This window comes from Sciurus carolinensis, chromosome 1 (genome assembly GCF_902686445.1).
Source record: "Sciurus carolinensis chromosome 1, mSciCar1.2, whole genome shotgun sequence".
NCBI lineage: Eukaryota > Metazoa > Chordata > Mammalia > Rodentia > Sciuridae > Sciurus > Sciurus carolinensis.
In genome coordinates, this window is record NC_062213.1 from 186,137,932 (window position 1) to 186,152,042 (window position 14,111).

At 52.2% G+C, this 14,111-nt stretch overlaps 3 protein-coding genes across 11 annotated transcripts; all 3 read right to left on the bottom strand.

Moving 5' to 3' along the window:
• Positions 1-24: 24 nt before the first annotated feature.
• On the bottom strand, positions 25-5,730 carry Dcdc2b (doublecortin domain containing 2B). 5 transcript variants are annotated; one of them, XM_047530369.1, is made up of 9 exons: positions 5,362-5,729; positions 4,397-4,448; positions 3,927-4,003; positions 3,573-3,722; positions 3,136-3,282; positions 3,003-3,042; positions 2,113-2,248; positions 1,265-1,368; positions 27-657 (listed from the first exon to the last, which is right to left on the bottom strand). In XM_047530369.1, exons 1-9 carry the CDS (start codon positions 5,625-5,627, stop codon positions 565-567), a joined length of 1,065 nt encoding a protein of 354 aa, XP_047386325.1. In that variant the 5' UTR covers positions 5,628-5,729; the 3' UTR covers positions 27-564. The 5 variants fall into 5 exon arrangements, with proteins under 5 accessions (XP_047386348.1, XP_047386325.1, XP_047386335.1 ...); XM_047530379.1 differs by having other exon boundaries at positions 3,573-3,695; positions 5,362-5,728; XM_047530374.1 differs by having other exon boundaries at positions 28-657; positions 3,573-3,704; positions 5,362-5,726.
• A 546-nt stretch (positions 5,731-6,276) lies between these two features.
• Positions 6,277-8,977, bottom strand: Iqcc (IQ motif containing C). The gene is given in 7 exon segments (XM_053743323.1): positions 6,277-6,813; positions 6,815-6,973; positions 6,975-7,388; positions 7,481-7,599; positions 7,822-8,077; positions 8,301-8,444; positions 8,853-8,977. Coding segments are annotated over 7 exon segments (1,395 nt in total). The 5' UTR covers positions 8,895-8,977; the 3' UTR covers positions 6,277-6,552.
• Ccdc28b (coiled-coil domain containing 28B) lies at positions 6,277-13,829 on the bottom strand. Of its 5 annotated transcripts, none has more exons than XM_047530418.1 (10): positions 13,685-13,829; positions 12,484-12,669; positions 10,862-11,028; positions 10,536-10,729; positions 10,297-10,319; positions 8,853-9,584; positions 8,301-8,444; positions 7,822-8,077; positions 7,481-7,599; positions 6,277-7,388 (listed from the first exon to the last, which is right to left on the bottom strand). In XM_047530418.1, the coding sequence occupies exons 1-6, from the start codon at positions 13,795-13,797 to the stop codon at positions 9,530-9,532; spliced, it is 738 nt and encodes a 245-aa protein (XP_047386374.1). In that variant the 5' UTR covers positions 13,798-13,829; the 3' UTR covers positions 6,277-7,388; positions 7,481-7,599; positions 7,822-8,077; positions 8,301-8,444; positions 8,853-9,529. The 5 variants fall into 5 exon arrangements, with proteins under 5 accessions (XP_047386374.1, XP_047386362.1, XP_047386367.1 ...); XM_047530406.1 differs by having other exon boundaries at positions 8,853-9,131; positions 10,240-10,319; XM_047530411.1 differs by having other exon boundaries at positions 8,853-9,131; positions 10,235-10,319.
• Between the last annotated feature and the right edge of the window lie 282 nt (positions 13,830-14,111).

Here is a 14,111-nt window from a genome sequence, read left to right on the forward strand (position 1 = left end):
ACCTGGCCTGTAGCAGCCTTCAATAAATCTATGGTAAACATGTTAGTTAAGTATTATTTTATTGTGACAAACCTGCTCTTACATTTGTGGCCTCCCTCCCAAGCTTAGTCAGCTCCTCCTTCCCTTTTTTTTGGCGGGGGTTACCAGGGATTGAACTCAGGGCACTCAATCACTGAGCCCCAGCCCCAGCCCTATTTTGTATTTTATTTAGAGACAGGGTCTCACTGAGTTGCTTAGTGCCTTGGTTTTGCTGAGGCTGGCTTTGAACTTTTGATCCTTCTGCTTCAGCCTCCCAAGCCAGGATTTCAGGTGTGCGCCACCATGCCTGGCTAGCCACCCCTTTCTCTGGACAGAAAATAGCCTCCATAGGTAGGGCTGCTCTGCTGAAGAGGAAGGTGAGACTGAGACTGGGCTGTAGGCTTAGAAGAATGGGGAGGGGCTAAGGAAACCACATTCCCTGTGAGCACAGGGGAGGCATCGCTTCTCAGGAATAGGCTGCTGGAGGCTGAGGACAATAAGGTGTCTACCCAACTGTTTCCCATTTCTCTTTGGCGCTTCTGGCTCTCAAGATGGTAGAGCAGTGGTTAAGGCTGAGGATGCAGTCCCAGCCTCAGGCCTGTGTTCCAAGGACAGGGCCTCCTCCATTTGTGTAGCCCTCTGGAGGAGATAAGTACAGAATGGAGCCAGGCATGTATCCAGCCTCTATCCCCCTGCAGGAGGGCCCCCTCCCCAGTAAAGAAGACTAGAAATTAAGAACTCCTGCTGGGCATGGTGGCACAAGTCTGTAATTCTAGTGGCTTGGAGGCTGAGGCAGGAGATATCCAAATACAAAGCCAGCCTCAAGCAACTTAGTGAGACCTTGTGTCGAAATAAAAAATAAAAAGGGTTGGGTAAGTACCCCTGGGTTCAATCCCTGGTGGCAAAAAAAAGAACTTCTTTTTTTTTTTGTACCAATGATTGAACTTGGGGTCGTTCAACCACTGAGCCACATCCCCAGCCCTTTTCTGTATTTTATTTAGAGTCAGGGTCTCGCCAAGTTGCTTGGGTCTTGCTAAGGTGCTGAGGCTGGCTTTGAACTTGGCGATCCTCCTGCCTCCTGTGCCACCGTGCCCGACTTCTCCTTTATTTAATGAGGTAGAAAGTCGGGCTTCAAGATGTTAGGAGATCTTTCAGTCAATCACAATCACAAGTGGAGGACCTGTTCCTGGGACTCAGGACTGCCAGTTTCTAGCTCCAAGTATGGCTTTCTGATCCTGTAGCTTACCTGGTCCAAGGGCTGCTCTGTCCAGGTGTCTTCATCATCCGCTACTTCCTGGGCCCCTGTTGTCTCCCTCCTTGGGTGAGGAGCCCTGTACACTCCCTTAACTCCTAATAAGGGACACAAAATTGGCTGATGTTCAGGCCGCAGAGCCCTCAGCCTTCTTTCCCTTGACCTCTGTAGCTCCGTCCCTTCCCCTACTTGTTCCACATTCCCCACTACTTCAGAGGATGGAGGGAAGTTGAGAGGCAGGCCTCAATCCCATCCCCAGCCCTTGTAAATCCCACCCCTGAAGCCTCTTGATTTTTGAGATAAGCATTGTGCTTTCCATGTGCCTCTTTTCATACGAAGTCTCTCTGAAAAAGCAAGGGACTGGACATGTAAGTGGGAGAGTAGAAGACAGTTATGCTGAGGTCAAAGCCAGCTCTACTCCTGGGCGTTCTGCCCCAACATGTATCACCAACAATAGCAGGTACCATCCTGTATTACTACTGTCAAAGTGTAGCTGAAGTAAAGTGTCTACCTAGAATGTTTGAGGTTACTGAATAGTTTCAATCCCCAGCACTGCCTGAGCACAGTGGCACAAGCCTGTAATCCCAGAGACTTTGGAGGCTGAAGCATGAGGATTTCAAGTTCAAGGCTGGCCTCAGCAACTTAGTGAGGCCCTAAGCAACTGTAGGCCCAGGACCCTGTCTCAAAAAAATAAAAAGAGGGCTGGGGATGTTGCTCAGTGGTTAAGCACCCCTGGGTTTAATCCCCAGTACCAAGACAAAAACCACAACATCAATCCCCAATACTGGGAAAAAGATGGGGGTGGTTGGCTGAGAAGGGCCTGGTCCCTGGGGGCCCCTCACCTGATGGAAACAAGAGAGTGGGGAGCTTGCTTATAGGCTGGATGTCTTGCTGGGGTCTGGCATAGAAAGCAGATGGCTTAGTTCGTGCTGGTTCCTTTGGAAAGGGCTGAGTGACCTGTGTCTTGAGGCCCTGGGCCTACAGAAAGGACAATGGGCTCAGACCCTGGTTACTGGCAGTTCTCACCTTTCCTCTTCCTCAGTTCAGGCTTCATCATGCCTTGAGGTCTGTGGGAGCTTGGGAGAGGCAGTGCCATCTACCTTCATAGACTGCACCCTCTTTCTGCCCCTTCTTCCCACTAGACCTCCTATCCAGGGACAGAGCAGCTGGTGCCTGGCATGAAGATGCCCAATAAAACCAGACTGGACTCCCACTTCATGCTCACTGGCTCATGTCTTAGGAGGGTTCAGCCCTGGAATAGGATGGAAAGCTGAGTTTCCCTTGGGTCCTGCTGTGCCAAGACTTCCAGCTCTCTCTCCCAGAATCCAACCTATTAAGAAGGCATTAGGGGGCTGGGGTTGTGGCTCAGTGGTAGAGCACTTGCCTAGCACATGCAAGGCACCGAGCACAATCCTCAGCACCACATAAATAAATAAATAAGGTATTGTGTCCATCTTCAACTTAAAAAAAAAAGAATTAAAAAAGAAGGCATTAGGTTCTACAGCTTCACCCAGAAGATCACAGATCAGTTCTGGTCTGTCCTGTGCCACTCAATAACTGTGTCACCCTGAACAAATCATTAACTCCTCTGAACTTCAGTTTCCACCTCTGGAAAATGGTGATAATCTCTGTTTCACAAGATTATTGAGAGGATGCAGTGAAATTAGGTCAAAGACCAAGTCGACAGAGTTCTCCCCTTTCTTTCCATCCCCATGCCCTGTGTATCACCTACCCTCTGCCTGGGGGGTCTACACTTCAGGCCTGGAGGATACCTACAATGAAAGAAGGAAAGGCTTGTAGTGGGCAGAGGACAGTCAGCACACTCCCCAGAGGGCGGCTTTCTCTGCTGCAACCCACATACGTACCAGCAGCCCCTGGGCAGGGAGGGACTGGGCACCAGCAGCTCCAGATAGGGAAGGGCCTTGAATTCTTCCTCTCCAACAGCCACATAGTAATGGCCATTCACCAGAGCCTCCCCTGTTGACAGTGTGAGCCCCTCCAGGGTGCAGAGTCTGGGGGAGAGGTGGGCAGGATAAGGACCTGTAGACAAGATTGCCTCTTCACAGTCAGCAGGAGCGAGGGAGCAGGTGCACCTACACCCAGGTACCCTCTGGCCTCTGGCCCTCAGTAACCCAGGCTCTGCCTTGGTTCTGAGGGCTGGGTCAGAGAGGCCACTTCCTGTGGTATAGGAGGAAGTCCTGCTAGAGGGAACATGCTCCTTTTGTCTTTTCATCCTCAGGAACAGCCCAACCCAGTAAGGAGACTCTCTGGAGACTTTGGCCTCCACAGACCCCATACTCACTTATGCACAGCCCCATTCTGCAACTTGGCCTTGTCAGTCACAAGCTTCAACATGGTTTCCCAGTCCTGGATGGCAGCCTGGGACACCTTCAGACTGAATGGAGGACTTAGCAGATCCCCATTCCTAAAAACACTGAGATAAAGAGCCGCCCTGTAAAGGGGAGTGTCCCTGGGACTCCGTTCATGTGAGAAAGGTGGCACAGGTGCCAGAAGTTGGCTCCAGAACCACTGCGCTGCTCCAGTTCCATCCATCAAACATGTTGAACCTTTTAATCTTCCCACCAGTGATCACAGGCTCCTGGAACAAACCCACCCCTGTTTTATCTATACCCCTGCTCCCTGATGCTGGACTCACTGGACATAGAAGGGGATGCCTGCAGGCAGCCACTGTCCAAGGGCCTGATCACGCAGGTGGCCAGTCATGAGAGGATCCTGAAACCCAAGTCAGATTCCCAAATCAGGAGAGAGGCCTTTGGTTAGGGTAGGTGAGCCCAAGGAACATGTCGTGAGCAGGCAGGAACCAGACTCGGGCAGGGAAGGGGACAAGGAGGGCACCTTTTTGCCAAAGGGTGCTTTTAGATCCCCTACCCCCATGTGTTTCACAACTTCCTCTTTACTTTGGGAACCGCACAGGAGCAGGGGATAGTGTCTTGAAATTCCATACCCAAGTTCCAGGGTGGGAGTGGAGTGTTCCCCAAGGAACCTGCAGCTCCTGCTGTTTCCAGGGGTCTCTGACTTTCCAGAGCAATTTGGAGCAATCCCAAACCCCACCCAGGAGGAGTGGGAGGGCAGAGGGGCTGGGGGACAGCCTGCCCCAGGACTCACTTGTAGTCTGCTGCTCTTCCCACCTGGATCCTTCCCTCCAGGGGGTAAATAACTGAAAGGACATAAATTGAAGGTCATCTTGGGGAGCCTGAGGCTTCGACAATCTCATAGCTGCCAAAGCATGGGCTGGGGCCCAGTATCTCTCCCCACTAGGACAGTTTCTCAGTCTTCTTAGCCCAGAAACAGATGCTGGCACTTGAACCTGCCTTAGGATCCTTTAAGTGCTGAGTCAGGCTGGAAATTCAGACTGGGATTATTAACCATAAGGTTAAAGTTTGAGAGAAAAGAGAATATTAATTATCCTACTATATCCCAGGAATTTTCACATTCATGAGGTAGATGGTTTAATCTACATTTTCTATGAGACAAGAGAAGTTAAGTGACTTGCCCAAAGTCACACAGGAAGTGACTAAGATTCTGTCTAGCTCCCAACCCCTTGTTCTCTCCGTTATAGTAACCAAGCTCAGCTAAGAGCTCATATGTGGAAGCCAGATCTGAACTGGAAAGTCAGATAATTCAAATTTTTCTCCCACCTTGGAAGGTAGCCCACCCTGCAGAGAGGGATGATCCTAGTCTACCTGAGAGCTTGGGATGCCTAACCATAGCAGGGAGGAAGTGATAAGCAGATTTAGTGTTGGTGATGGTGGTGGTAGGGGATCTAATCAAGAAGAGCTTTTAGAAAAAAGTTCAAACTGCAGAATGATCTCCTTCCCACAGTCCTGACTGTGATGGCCACAGGCCCAAGTACCAGACAGAATTCAATCTCAATTGCAGCTCAGCTGCTTGTTGCTCATGTACTCTTAGGCAAGATTTCACTGTTCCTCCCTTCACTAGTGGAGATAAAAGCCACCCCTCCCCGTTTAAGTAAGAAAATACAGAAAGATGGTAACTACATAGTTAGTACCAGAATCATGCTATTCCTTCTACTGCCTCACAGGCTCTTTGACCAGTTCCAGCTTACTCACTGGAGCTTGCGAAATCTTTCGAAGCCAGCAGCCACATACTGCCCTCCATTCTGCAGTTCTGTCAGGTTGGTGACAGGGTGGCCATGACAAGGTGTGTAGAGGGCACGTACAGCCAGTGGGGCCTGCACGGCTGATGTCACCTCATAAAGGAAGGCCTCCATGGTGGGGAAACGGCGTTGGGTCACCACCAGCTGACGGCCTGGGAAGTGTGGGTCCCCATTTTGGTATACCATTATCCTCTTGGCCCCTGAACTGCCATCTGCCATAGTTTGTCCTCAGTCAGACACACAAAGCTGTTACCAGGCAACTAAGGCAGGGCTGGAGCCATGCCAATGAGAGGTGGAGTCCTGCCCTCTCAGGGAGAGCCTCTGGTAGGAGCATTTTTCTGCATTCCCAGTCTCAGCCGATCTCACTAATAGGGCCTCACAAAAACAGAACAGGTATGATCACTATCTGAAGAAAGATCCTGGGGTTCAGTGAGAGGGAGCAGCAGATATCCCACTTAAATACAGTGTTCCACAGCCTTTGCCATTCTGAAGCCCAACAGTTGAGCTCAAGTAGGGATCAGGTTGGGAACTATTCCCCAAGGAGGATGGCCAGATCTGCTCCTGGGCCAGGCATGGTGGCACACACCTGTAATCCCGGCAACTCAGGAGGCTAAGGCAGAAGGATCTCAAGTTCAAAGCCAGCCTCAGCAATTTAGCAAGACCCTAAGCAACTTAGTGAAACCCTCTCTCAATAGAAAACTGAAGAGGGCTGGGATATGGCTCAGTGGTTAAGAGTCCCTGTATTCACTCCCCAGTACCAAAAAAAAAAAAAGTTCAGATCTGCTCCTGGGTTGAGGCTCCCAGTTGGCTCTGGGGTTAACACCCCACGCTGGTAGGAAGTAAACAGGAGGGATGAAAGCAGCCAGGCTCAAAATCCAAGAAAAACTTTTATTTTCTTCTAGGACTCCCACAGGACTTTCCCTGTATAACTAATCCTTAACCTGAAATTTAGATTGAGCCACAGGTTGAGGATGAAAGGTGTCCTCTGTACTATGCCTCCAGTCTCTCTTGGCTCCACTGATGGCTGGGGATGAGGGCAGGGTGGGCAGGGTGGGCAGGATGGGCAGGATGAAGGCCTGTTTTCACCACAGCCTTGTCATAGCATACCTCTTTGGAACCTGTTCCTCTGCTGGCCCCCCAGGGTCTAGCTTGGTGGTCCTGCTTTCCGTGGCCTGCCCTTCCACTGGTCCTCTCCTATCTGGTCTAAACCTGTAGAAGACAGGGTCTCAGGTGGCCTTGAGCTCCACAGTACAGTCCTCTAGCTTTTCCAGCCTTCATGACCAGGCTTATTGGAGGTTCCAACTCTGGACCTTCTGCCATTGGGGCCCTGGTCCTTGGATATTTGAATCCTCCTGAGATCCAGGTCACCATGCTTTGGCCCTGCCATGGTCCCATCACAAATGATGTATGTGATCCTTGGAGAGGCCAAATCTTGTGGCTGCTCTTTGGTAGTCAGGTTCTTTGTGGTTTGACCTCTGGGAGACTTGTCTTCAACATTTGGGTCATCACGGTGTGGGCAGCTGTGTTCTGGCCTTCCCAGAACAGTAGCTCCTAGGTTTGAGGCCCCCTCAGGGTCTGGTCCTCTAGGAATTTTGTCTGCTATAGGCAGGCCCCTTTAAAGGTCTATCCTTTATGGTCTTATCCTTGGATGAACCTGTCCCTTCCATCCTAGCTGTATGATGGTGGACATCCAGCCCTCCTATAGCATGGTTCCCTGCCCTTAGCCCCAGAAGTGATTTTGTCTATAGTGGCCAAACTTTCTGGGGACCTCAGGGGTTGTGATTTGCCTTTTTGGCAGGAATCACTGACATGGTCCAGCTCTCCAATGGTCCTGTCTCTGCAGGACTGGTCCTTCAGCAGTGGGTTTGGTTGTGACCAGGCTTTCTCACAGGCCAGTTCCCCATGATCTGTGCACATGCTGGGCTCATCTCTGGTCTGGTCTGCTTCTGGGGGTTTCAGTGTTTGTTTGAGAATTAGGTACTGTTGGGAGAGAACAGATACTGTAACATGCGGGCCTACTTGGATAGGCCCAAGTCCCCCACCCTTGACCTGTTCCAAAAGTTAGTGCCTACCTCCTTACGGCTGTTGATGGCCTGTTGTATCCACAGCAGTTCCATGGCCAAATGGCTGCGGTGATATTGGAGCTCTTGGAGCTCATGCTGGCTGTGGGACAGTCCTGGACCTGTGGCTTCTTTGAAGGAGGAAATACAGGAAGGAGAATGCCTAGAGCTATAGACACTGGAAGTTGGTCTAGCCCTAGACCCTGGCAACCCGTCACTGCTCCCCCAACTAGGCAGAGGAGGGAGGGAGGAAAGGGTTGCAGCCAATTTGGCACATCCCTTTCACTTTTTAGTTGGGGAGGCTAAGGCCCAGGGAGGGTCAGGGACTTTTCCTGATCTAAGCAGAGAGGTACCTGAGTTCTCCATCTTTGATGTATTTCTGGTTTCCTCTTGGCTGGATTTCCTGCTCGGTTCAACCTGAAGCCAGAGGTTGTCATCTCTGCAGGGAAGACTTCCTGGGTTTGATGAACTCTCTCCTGACTTCTTCAGCACCATCTCCTCCCAGAGGGCCTCTTTCAGAGACTCTTTACATGGAAAGTGACTCCACAGTTTCTGCTCTGGACTTGGTATCCTCTCTCCTGCTTTCCAAGAGCGATGAGAGTTTGTCTTCTGAGAAACCAAAGAGGTATGATAGCACGAGGGCTAAACCCCTCCATGTACCTGGGCACCATGATCTGGCTGACAAATTTGTAGGATTAAGGACTGGGGTATGAGAAGGTGAGTCTGCTATATCTTCCAGACACAGAGGCTGGAAGAGTGGGTTCTATCACTCCTTTGAATTCCCTGCCCAGGTCCTACTTACTCTCCCTCCCCGCACTGGGGTGTGTACTACCTCTGGGAGAAACAGGGGCCTGGGAATTCTGCTGGCCGTCCACTGAAGCGTGCCCAAGTCACCTTCTATCTCTTGTACAACCGCCTCATACTCAGCTCGCAGACTCTGGAACTGGCGTCGAACCAAGAAGCCCTTGACACAGGCCTGGTGTGGAGAATGAAGGGGAAAGAAGGTCCTTGGCACTTTAGAAGAGGGAGCATATCTTGGGGGAGTCTCTGGAGAGGTTATCCCGGGGACTGCAAGAATGGGCATGGCCACGGGGAAAGGACAGGTGACAGTGGGCGCTGGGGCTCTAGGAATTCAAGTGAGGATGTTAGGCTCTACTCTCCTCCTCGCCTTCAGGTCCTTCCGGATCTTCCCCTGACCCGGCAGTAGCGTGTGGCGGGAGTAGGGGGCGCTTAGGTAAGTCCAAGGATCTCAGCGTTCTTCCGGAGTTGCAGAGGTGGGCCGACATCTCCAGAGGTTGGGTAGGGGACTGACCCTGACGGTTTTACCCTGCTGGAATATCCCAGAGTTCCCAGGTGCAATCCCGACCACCCCCCAGCCCCGAACCTGCAGAGCCGACACCTTCCGAAGTAACAATTCCGTCTCCATCCGGACGCTAACGGACCCCCGCCGCGCGCTTGCGCAGTGCGTCCTCTGGCCGCGCTGCTCCTGAGCATGCGCAGTCTAAGACATGGGGCCATGCCCCGCCGTTTCCGCGGCAACCGTCGCCTAGTCGTCTTTAGACTCTTCTAGCAGAGGCTCCAGACCGGACTCTCCTGGAGCCACTAGCTTCGTCCCAATTCCCGCCTTAGCGCGGACTGCAAGCCCTCTGTGCTGCGCAGAAGTCTTATTGCGAAGAAAGGCGCCAGGAGGGGAAGGAAGACACGAAGCCAAGTCTTTATTTTTGGTTTAATTCCATCCAACGCTCCCCAACCTCATAGCACCTGGGGGGCTGTGGAACACCAGTGAGTTCGTAAAGTCAGTTTTTTTTTCCCCCCCGGTCCTGGGGCTGGAACCTAGGGCCTTGCATGTGCTAGGCAAGCCCTCTGCCACTGAGCTACACACTCTCATCCCTTTATTAAAATTTTAAGCCAGTGTCTCGCTAAATGGCACAGGCTGGCCTTGAATTTGAGACCCTCTTGCCTCAGTCTCCCGTGAAGCTGGAAGTATAGGTGTGCCCCACCAGGAACGTAAGTCACAGTTTTAAGAGAATGAAAGAGGCAGCGTGGGCCTGAGTCCTAGACCTATGCAGCTGACTGCTCCTCAGGCTCAGCATTCTCCGCCAGGTGCAGTTTCTGTCTGTGTAAGTCAAGGATTGTGATGCTTTGGACTTAAGTCCTTTTGTCTAAAACATCCCTCACTGGTCTATTTTCCCCATCTGTGCAAAGGACTGTCGATGGTCTGAGTTTGCATTCCCCACCTGCTCTTCTATTTCTGAGTGGTGCTAGGGACTGAACCCAGAAGCTCAGGTATGCCAAGCATGTGATCTACCCTGAACTATCCTTGCAGCCCACCCTGCCTGCCCTTCTTGCTAGGTCACTTATCCCCTTCTATTTTCTTCCAGATCATGCAGATCAGAAGAACTGGAGGACCTATAGTGTGTGTGTGTGTGTGTGTGTTTGTGCGTGCGCGCGCACACGAACGCACATTGTTTCTGTCAGGTCTAAATGAGTACTTAGTCTAAATTAATAAATTATTCAATGTCAAAAGGGTAGGGGGACATCAGACATACTTTGCCATCATTGGGTCAGGTAAAGTACTTGCAAAGATTTTGAACAGTAGGTAAAAAATAATCCCTGCATCCACCTTTCTTCTAATATTTGGAAAATTCTTTTTACACTGCCCCTGAGTAGGGGCAGTTTGTGGCTAATTCTGATTCAGTGGACTGCAAAGGAGTGGGGATGTTGGTTATGTGTGAACACTCTGGGAGGGACGTGGGGAGGAAGAACCTGACCTCAGTCCTTTCTCATCTTTGGGACATGCACACTGTCCGGTGTCTTGGAAAGGATACATAGAATTACTTAGATCTTCCAGCTGTCAAAAGAGAAAAGAAGGTTTCTGTAAGTAATGGCACCAGAACAAAGTCTGAATACTCTGGGGATCTTCATCTAGTAGAGGCTGAGGGGTTCACTGCTCTTGGATTCATGTGGATTCATGCACTCCCATCTTTTAACGAGGGACCTTGGGAACACATTATCTCTCCCACTCTTGATGTCCCCAGGATCCAAGGTGTCCAGCTTCATGACTCACATTGCTAAGCAGCTGGTCCAGGTTGCGGTCTGCCATGGTCTTCTTCTGTTCCTCAGGCAACCCCTCAGTGACTCCATGCTCTTCCTCTTCCTCGTCGTCCTCTTCCCCACATACATCCAGGCTGAAGTGCAGCCGGGCCAGCTTCTCCTGCATCTCTCGGACATGCTCCAACTGCTCAAAGGAGCATTCCTTCCCTGGAATGGGAGCATTCCTCTCATTCTCAGGAGCCCTAAGAGCAAGCCTGGGACCCTGTCCCAGCCCCACCACAGAGACCAAGACCACCCTCCCCACCCACAGCCACTCTTTGCCCAGCCTCCAGGACTCACCAAAGGCTTGCAGTCTGCCAGAGTGGAAATCATTGAGCAGGTTCAGCAGACCCCCCTCCATCTCATAGACATCGGTCACCTCGGTCAGGAAGGAGTGCTGCAGGGGTGTGCCAGCAGAGCCGCCCCCACCTCCGGCCAGTACTGGGCGGCATTTCTCCTTGCCTACTCTGTATGGGGTGTACATGACCATGAATGGGGGACAGCCAGGCACTCCTGGGCCTTCTGTGCCATCTATCTAAATCATCTGCCCATCCGTTCATCAACACGAATAGAAGTTTGTTCTTCTGGCCCTGCCTGGGCACTGGGAAGAAAGGGAGCAAGTGAGGGGAGAAGGTAAGAGATCAAAAAGAAGTCTTTCTACTAAAAGTTATGCCTGTAAAGGACTCCTAGGTTTCTGTCTGAGAGCCTCACTTACCCTCCTTTGATTCTGGATGTGTCACTTTTTCCCCTTGGCCTTCAGTAAATTTGGGTATAGTTTTTCCTTTATTGCCACCAAAGCTATCTTACCCACCATCTTTTTGCCCTCTTCTATAAACTTTTTTTAAATTTAAATTTTTTTTAATTTTTAATTTTTTGGTACCAGGGATTAAACCCAGGGGCACTTAACCACTGAGCCACATCCCAGCCCCTTTTTATTTTTTGTTTTGAGACAGGGTCTCTTTAAGTTGCTTAGGACCTTGTTAAGTTGCTGAGGCTGGCTTAGAACTGGAGAGCCTCTTGCTTCAACCTCCAGAGCCACTGGGATTACAGGCGTGCGTCACTGCGCCCAGCTATAAACTGTTTTGAATTTTCTGTTTCCTTAGGATAACACTGAATGCCCTTGACAACCTGGCCTGCCTTCCTTTCCAGCTGCATTTCCTGCTTTTCTCACCTCAGCCCTGAGCTTCTGCCACAGCCCACTGTGGCTCTTCCCAAACGTGCCTCTCAAGCAGGAGGCATGCAAAGCTACAGGGGAACAGCGATTTTACTTTGACCCTTTGGAGAAAGAACACATTGTATTTGGTAGGAACAAAAACATGGACACTTTATAAGATAGGAAGTAAATTCCCAATAATTTTTTAAAGTTCATCAGAGAATTCAAATTGGGCACCCAGGTATCCCCTCACCAGTTTTTGTTCCCTGACACCCCAAGGCCCCTATGTTCTTGGGACCTTCTAGGCAGTATCTTTTTCCCCACCCCCCAACACTGGAAATAGAACCTAGGGCCTTGCACATGCTTAGGCGAGCACTCTACCACTGAGCTAAATCCCCAGTCTGTGGCAATATCTTTCTCTCATTTTTATGCCAAGCAAGCTTTCAGCTAGAACATTCTTCCCTCTTCAGTATGTCCAGCAACTTCCTTTGACTCTCATTTTCTGCAGGTTGCTCCCTCCCTCCCAGAAGTACAGCCTCATAATGTGTGATCTCAGTTACCCATTTGGCTTTTTTACTATGTACTTGAGGGTAGGTACTGGATCTAAGTCATCTCTGGAGTGCTCAGGGGCAGCTGGAGCCAGCTGGCAGGGAAGGCATCCGTTATTGCTTAGTGGCTAAAGGCTGATGGCCCCCTTTGTCTTCTCCCTGACAGGACTCAAACCAGTTGAGAGCCCTCCCTCCTTGCCCTGCATCTCTTCTGTACCCACCTCTTGAACTTGGTCCGCTGCTTGGGGGATGGCAGATGAGGGAGTCCAAGGGCCAAAGAGCCGCTGTGGCTGGTTGGCACAGGGACCCTGCGTAGTGTGCCTGGGGCCTGGGCTGCCTGAGTCAAGCAGGGCTTGGGGCTCCTTTTTTTCTTTTTGTCATCCATTGGGTGCTGATAGGTCTCAGGCCTGGGAAGGAAGCAACCTCATTGAGACAGTGAGGGTCAAAGTCATGCCTTCACCCAAGCAACCCTTGAGAGCTGGAAAGAAAGGGCCCTGGGACCTTTAAACTTGACTTCTCACAAATGTCACCATCTCTGTTCCCTTGTCTGTGCAGGGTCAGGTGCCAGTGCCTGTTGCTGGGCCTTTCTGCCTGAGCCCTGTCTGAAGGGGCTAGACCAGGCAGCTATCCTGTCCCTGTGGCTAAAGGGTGGAGCTGGAGGGAATGTAGGGAGACAGGCTGGGTATGAGCCGGAGGAGCACCACTAAGGACTAGGAGAGTCTTAACTAGGCCCCATGCTGTTTATCAACTGCCTGGGCAGATGCTGACCATCGCTGTCGGTGTGAGAGGTGACCGAGGTGGGGACAGGGCCACCTGGGAAGGCCCAGTCGGTGTCAAGCAGCAGCGACCCTGGACCGATATTGGCCGATGCCCGGGCCAGCAGGACGGGGCTCGCTGCACCCCACTTTACACTGGCACCCCTCCTCTTCCGCCCCACTCCCAACCGCGAGCGCAGGGACTCCCAGAAGTTCCCTGGAACGTTTCCAGCCGCTCCACCTTCTTCAGAATCCCTGTGGTGGGTGGTCAGGCGGCGGGCAGGCTGGGCCTCCAACAATGGCCGCGAGTGTGGCTGGCACCGCTCAGCGGCCGAGTTCAGCCGGCCACCTGAGCCTCTGCGCCAGGGGTCCTCTCCCGGCGGCCTCCCTCCCGCCCGACTCCGCTCTATGGGACGGCGAGGCGCGGGCCGGCGGGCGCGGAACCGGCCTGGGGCGGTGGAGGGAGGACGGGCGCAGGGTCCGCCTCTCGCTGCGCCGGGTGACACTGTGAGGGGCCGGAGAGGTTGGAAGCCGGAGCCGCCGCACCCGGGAGCGGCGGGGCAACCCGGCTCCGTTTCCCACGCTCGGCCTCCGAAGCCCGCTCCGAACGCAGCGGCGGCCCAGTCCGCGGCGCGCGCCCCGCCCGCACCTCCTTGGGGCGACAGACCTGGAGGCTTGGGGTCCTGAGCGCGGCTGGTGGTCCCGCGCCCTCCGCCCTCCGCGCGCTCCTCCCGGGAACGCCAGCGGGTGGGAGCTAAGCTGGCGGGAGGTGATTTGCATTTAAAGAGAAAGTGGCCCTCTCGGGCTCCGGGTGGAGCGTGTCGGGAGGAGCGTCCTCAAGTTGACTGAGCTGTTCCTGTCACTTACCTGACCTCCCGCCTGAATTAAGGCGACCCTGTTGATCTTGCGATAACGGTTTAATAAATACTTTCTTGTCAGTTTTGGAGGGAAGGTACAGTCTCTTACAAAATGGTGGTGGCTTTGTTAGGAGAGGGGGAAGGGGGAGGAAAAGTAAAGAGGAGGAGGCCGGGAGGGTTGGGCATTTTATGTGCACTCAATACTCAACAACCCTGCAGCATCATTGCCATTGTCCT

Bases quoted from the DNA above. Each gene is read 5' to 3' on its own strand.
- Dcdc2b (XM_047530369.1), bottom strand. From the start codon at position 5,627: ATGGCAGATGGCAGTTCAGGGGCCAAGAGGATAATGGTATACCAAAAT. The intron at 4,449-5,361 runs GTGAGTAAGCTG...ATGTCCTTTCAG, and splicing joins GAAAGATTTCGCAAGCTCCA to TTATTTACCCCCTGGAGGGA. The intron at 658-1,264 runs GTAAGCTACAGG...TATCTCCTCCAG, and splicing joins CAGAGCAGCCCTTGGACCAG to AGGGCTACACAAATGGAGGA.
- Ccdc28b (XM_047530406.1), bottom strand. From the start codon at position 13,797: ATGCAAATCACCTCCCGCCAGCTTAGCTCCCACCCGCTGGCGTTCCCG. The intron at 10,730-10,861 runs GTGAGTCCTGGA...CTCCCATTCCAG, and splicing joins TGGCAGACTGCAAGCCTTTG to GGAAGGAATGCTCCTTTGAG. The intron at 9,132-10,239 runs GTCAGGTTCTTC...CTTCGCAATAAG, and splicing joins AAAGATGAGAAAGGACTGAG to ACTTCTGCGCAGCACAGAGG.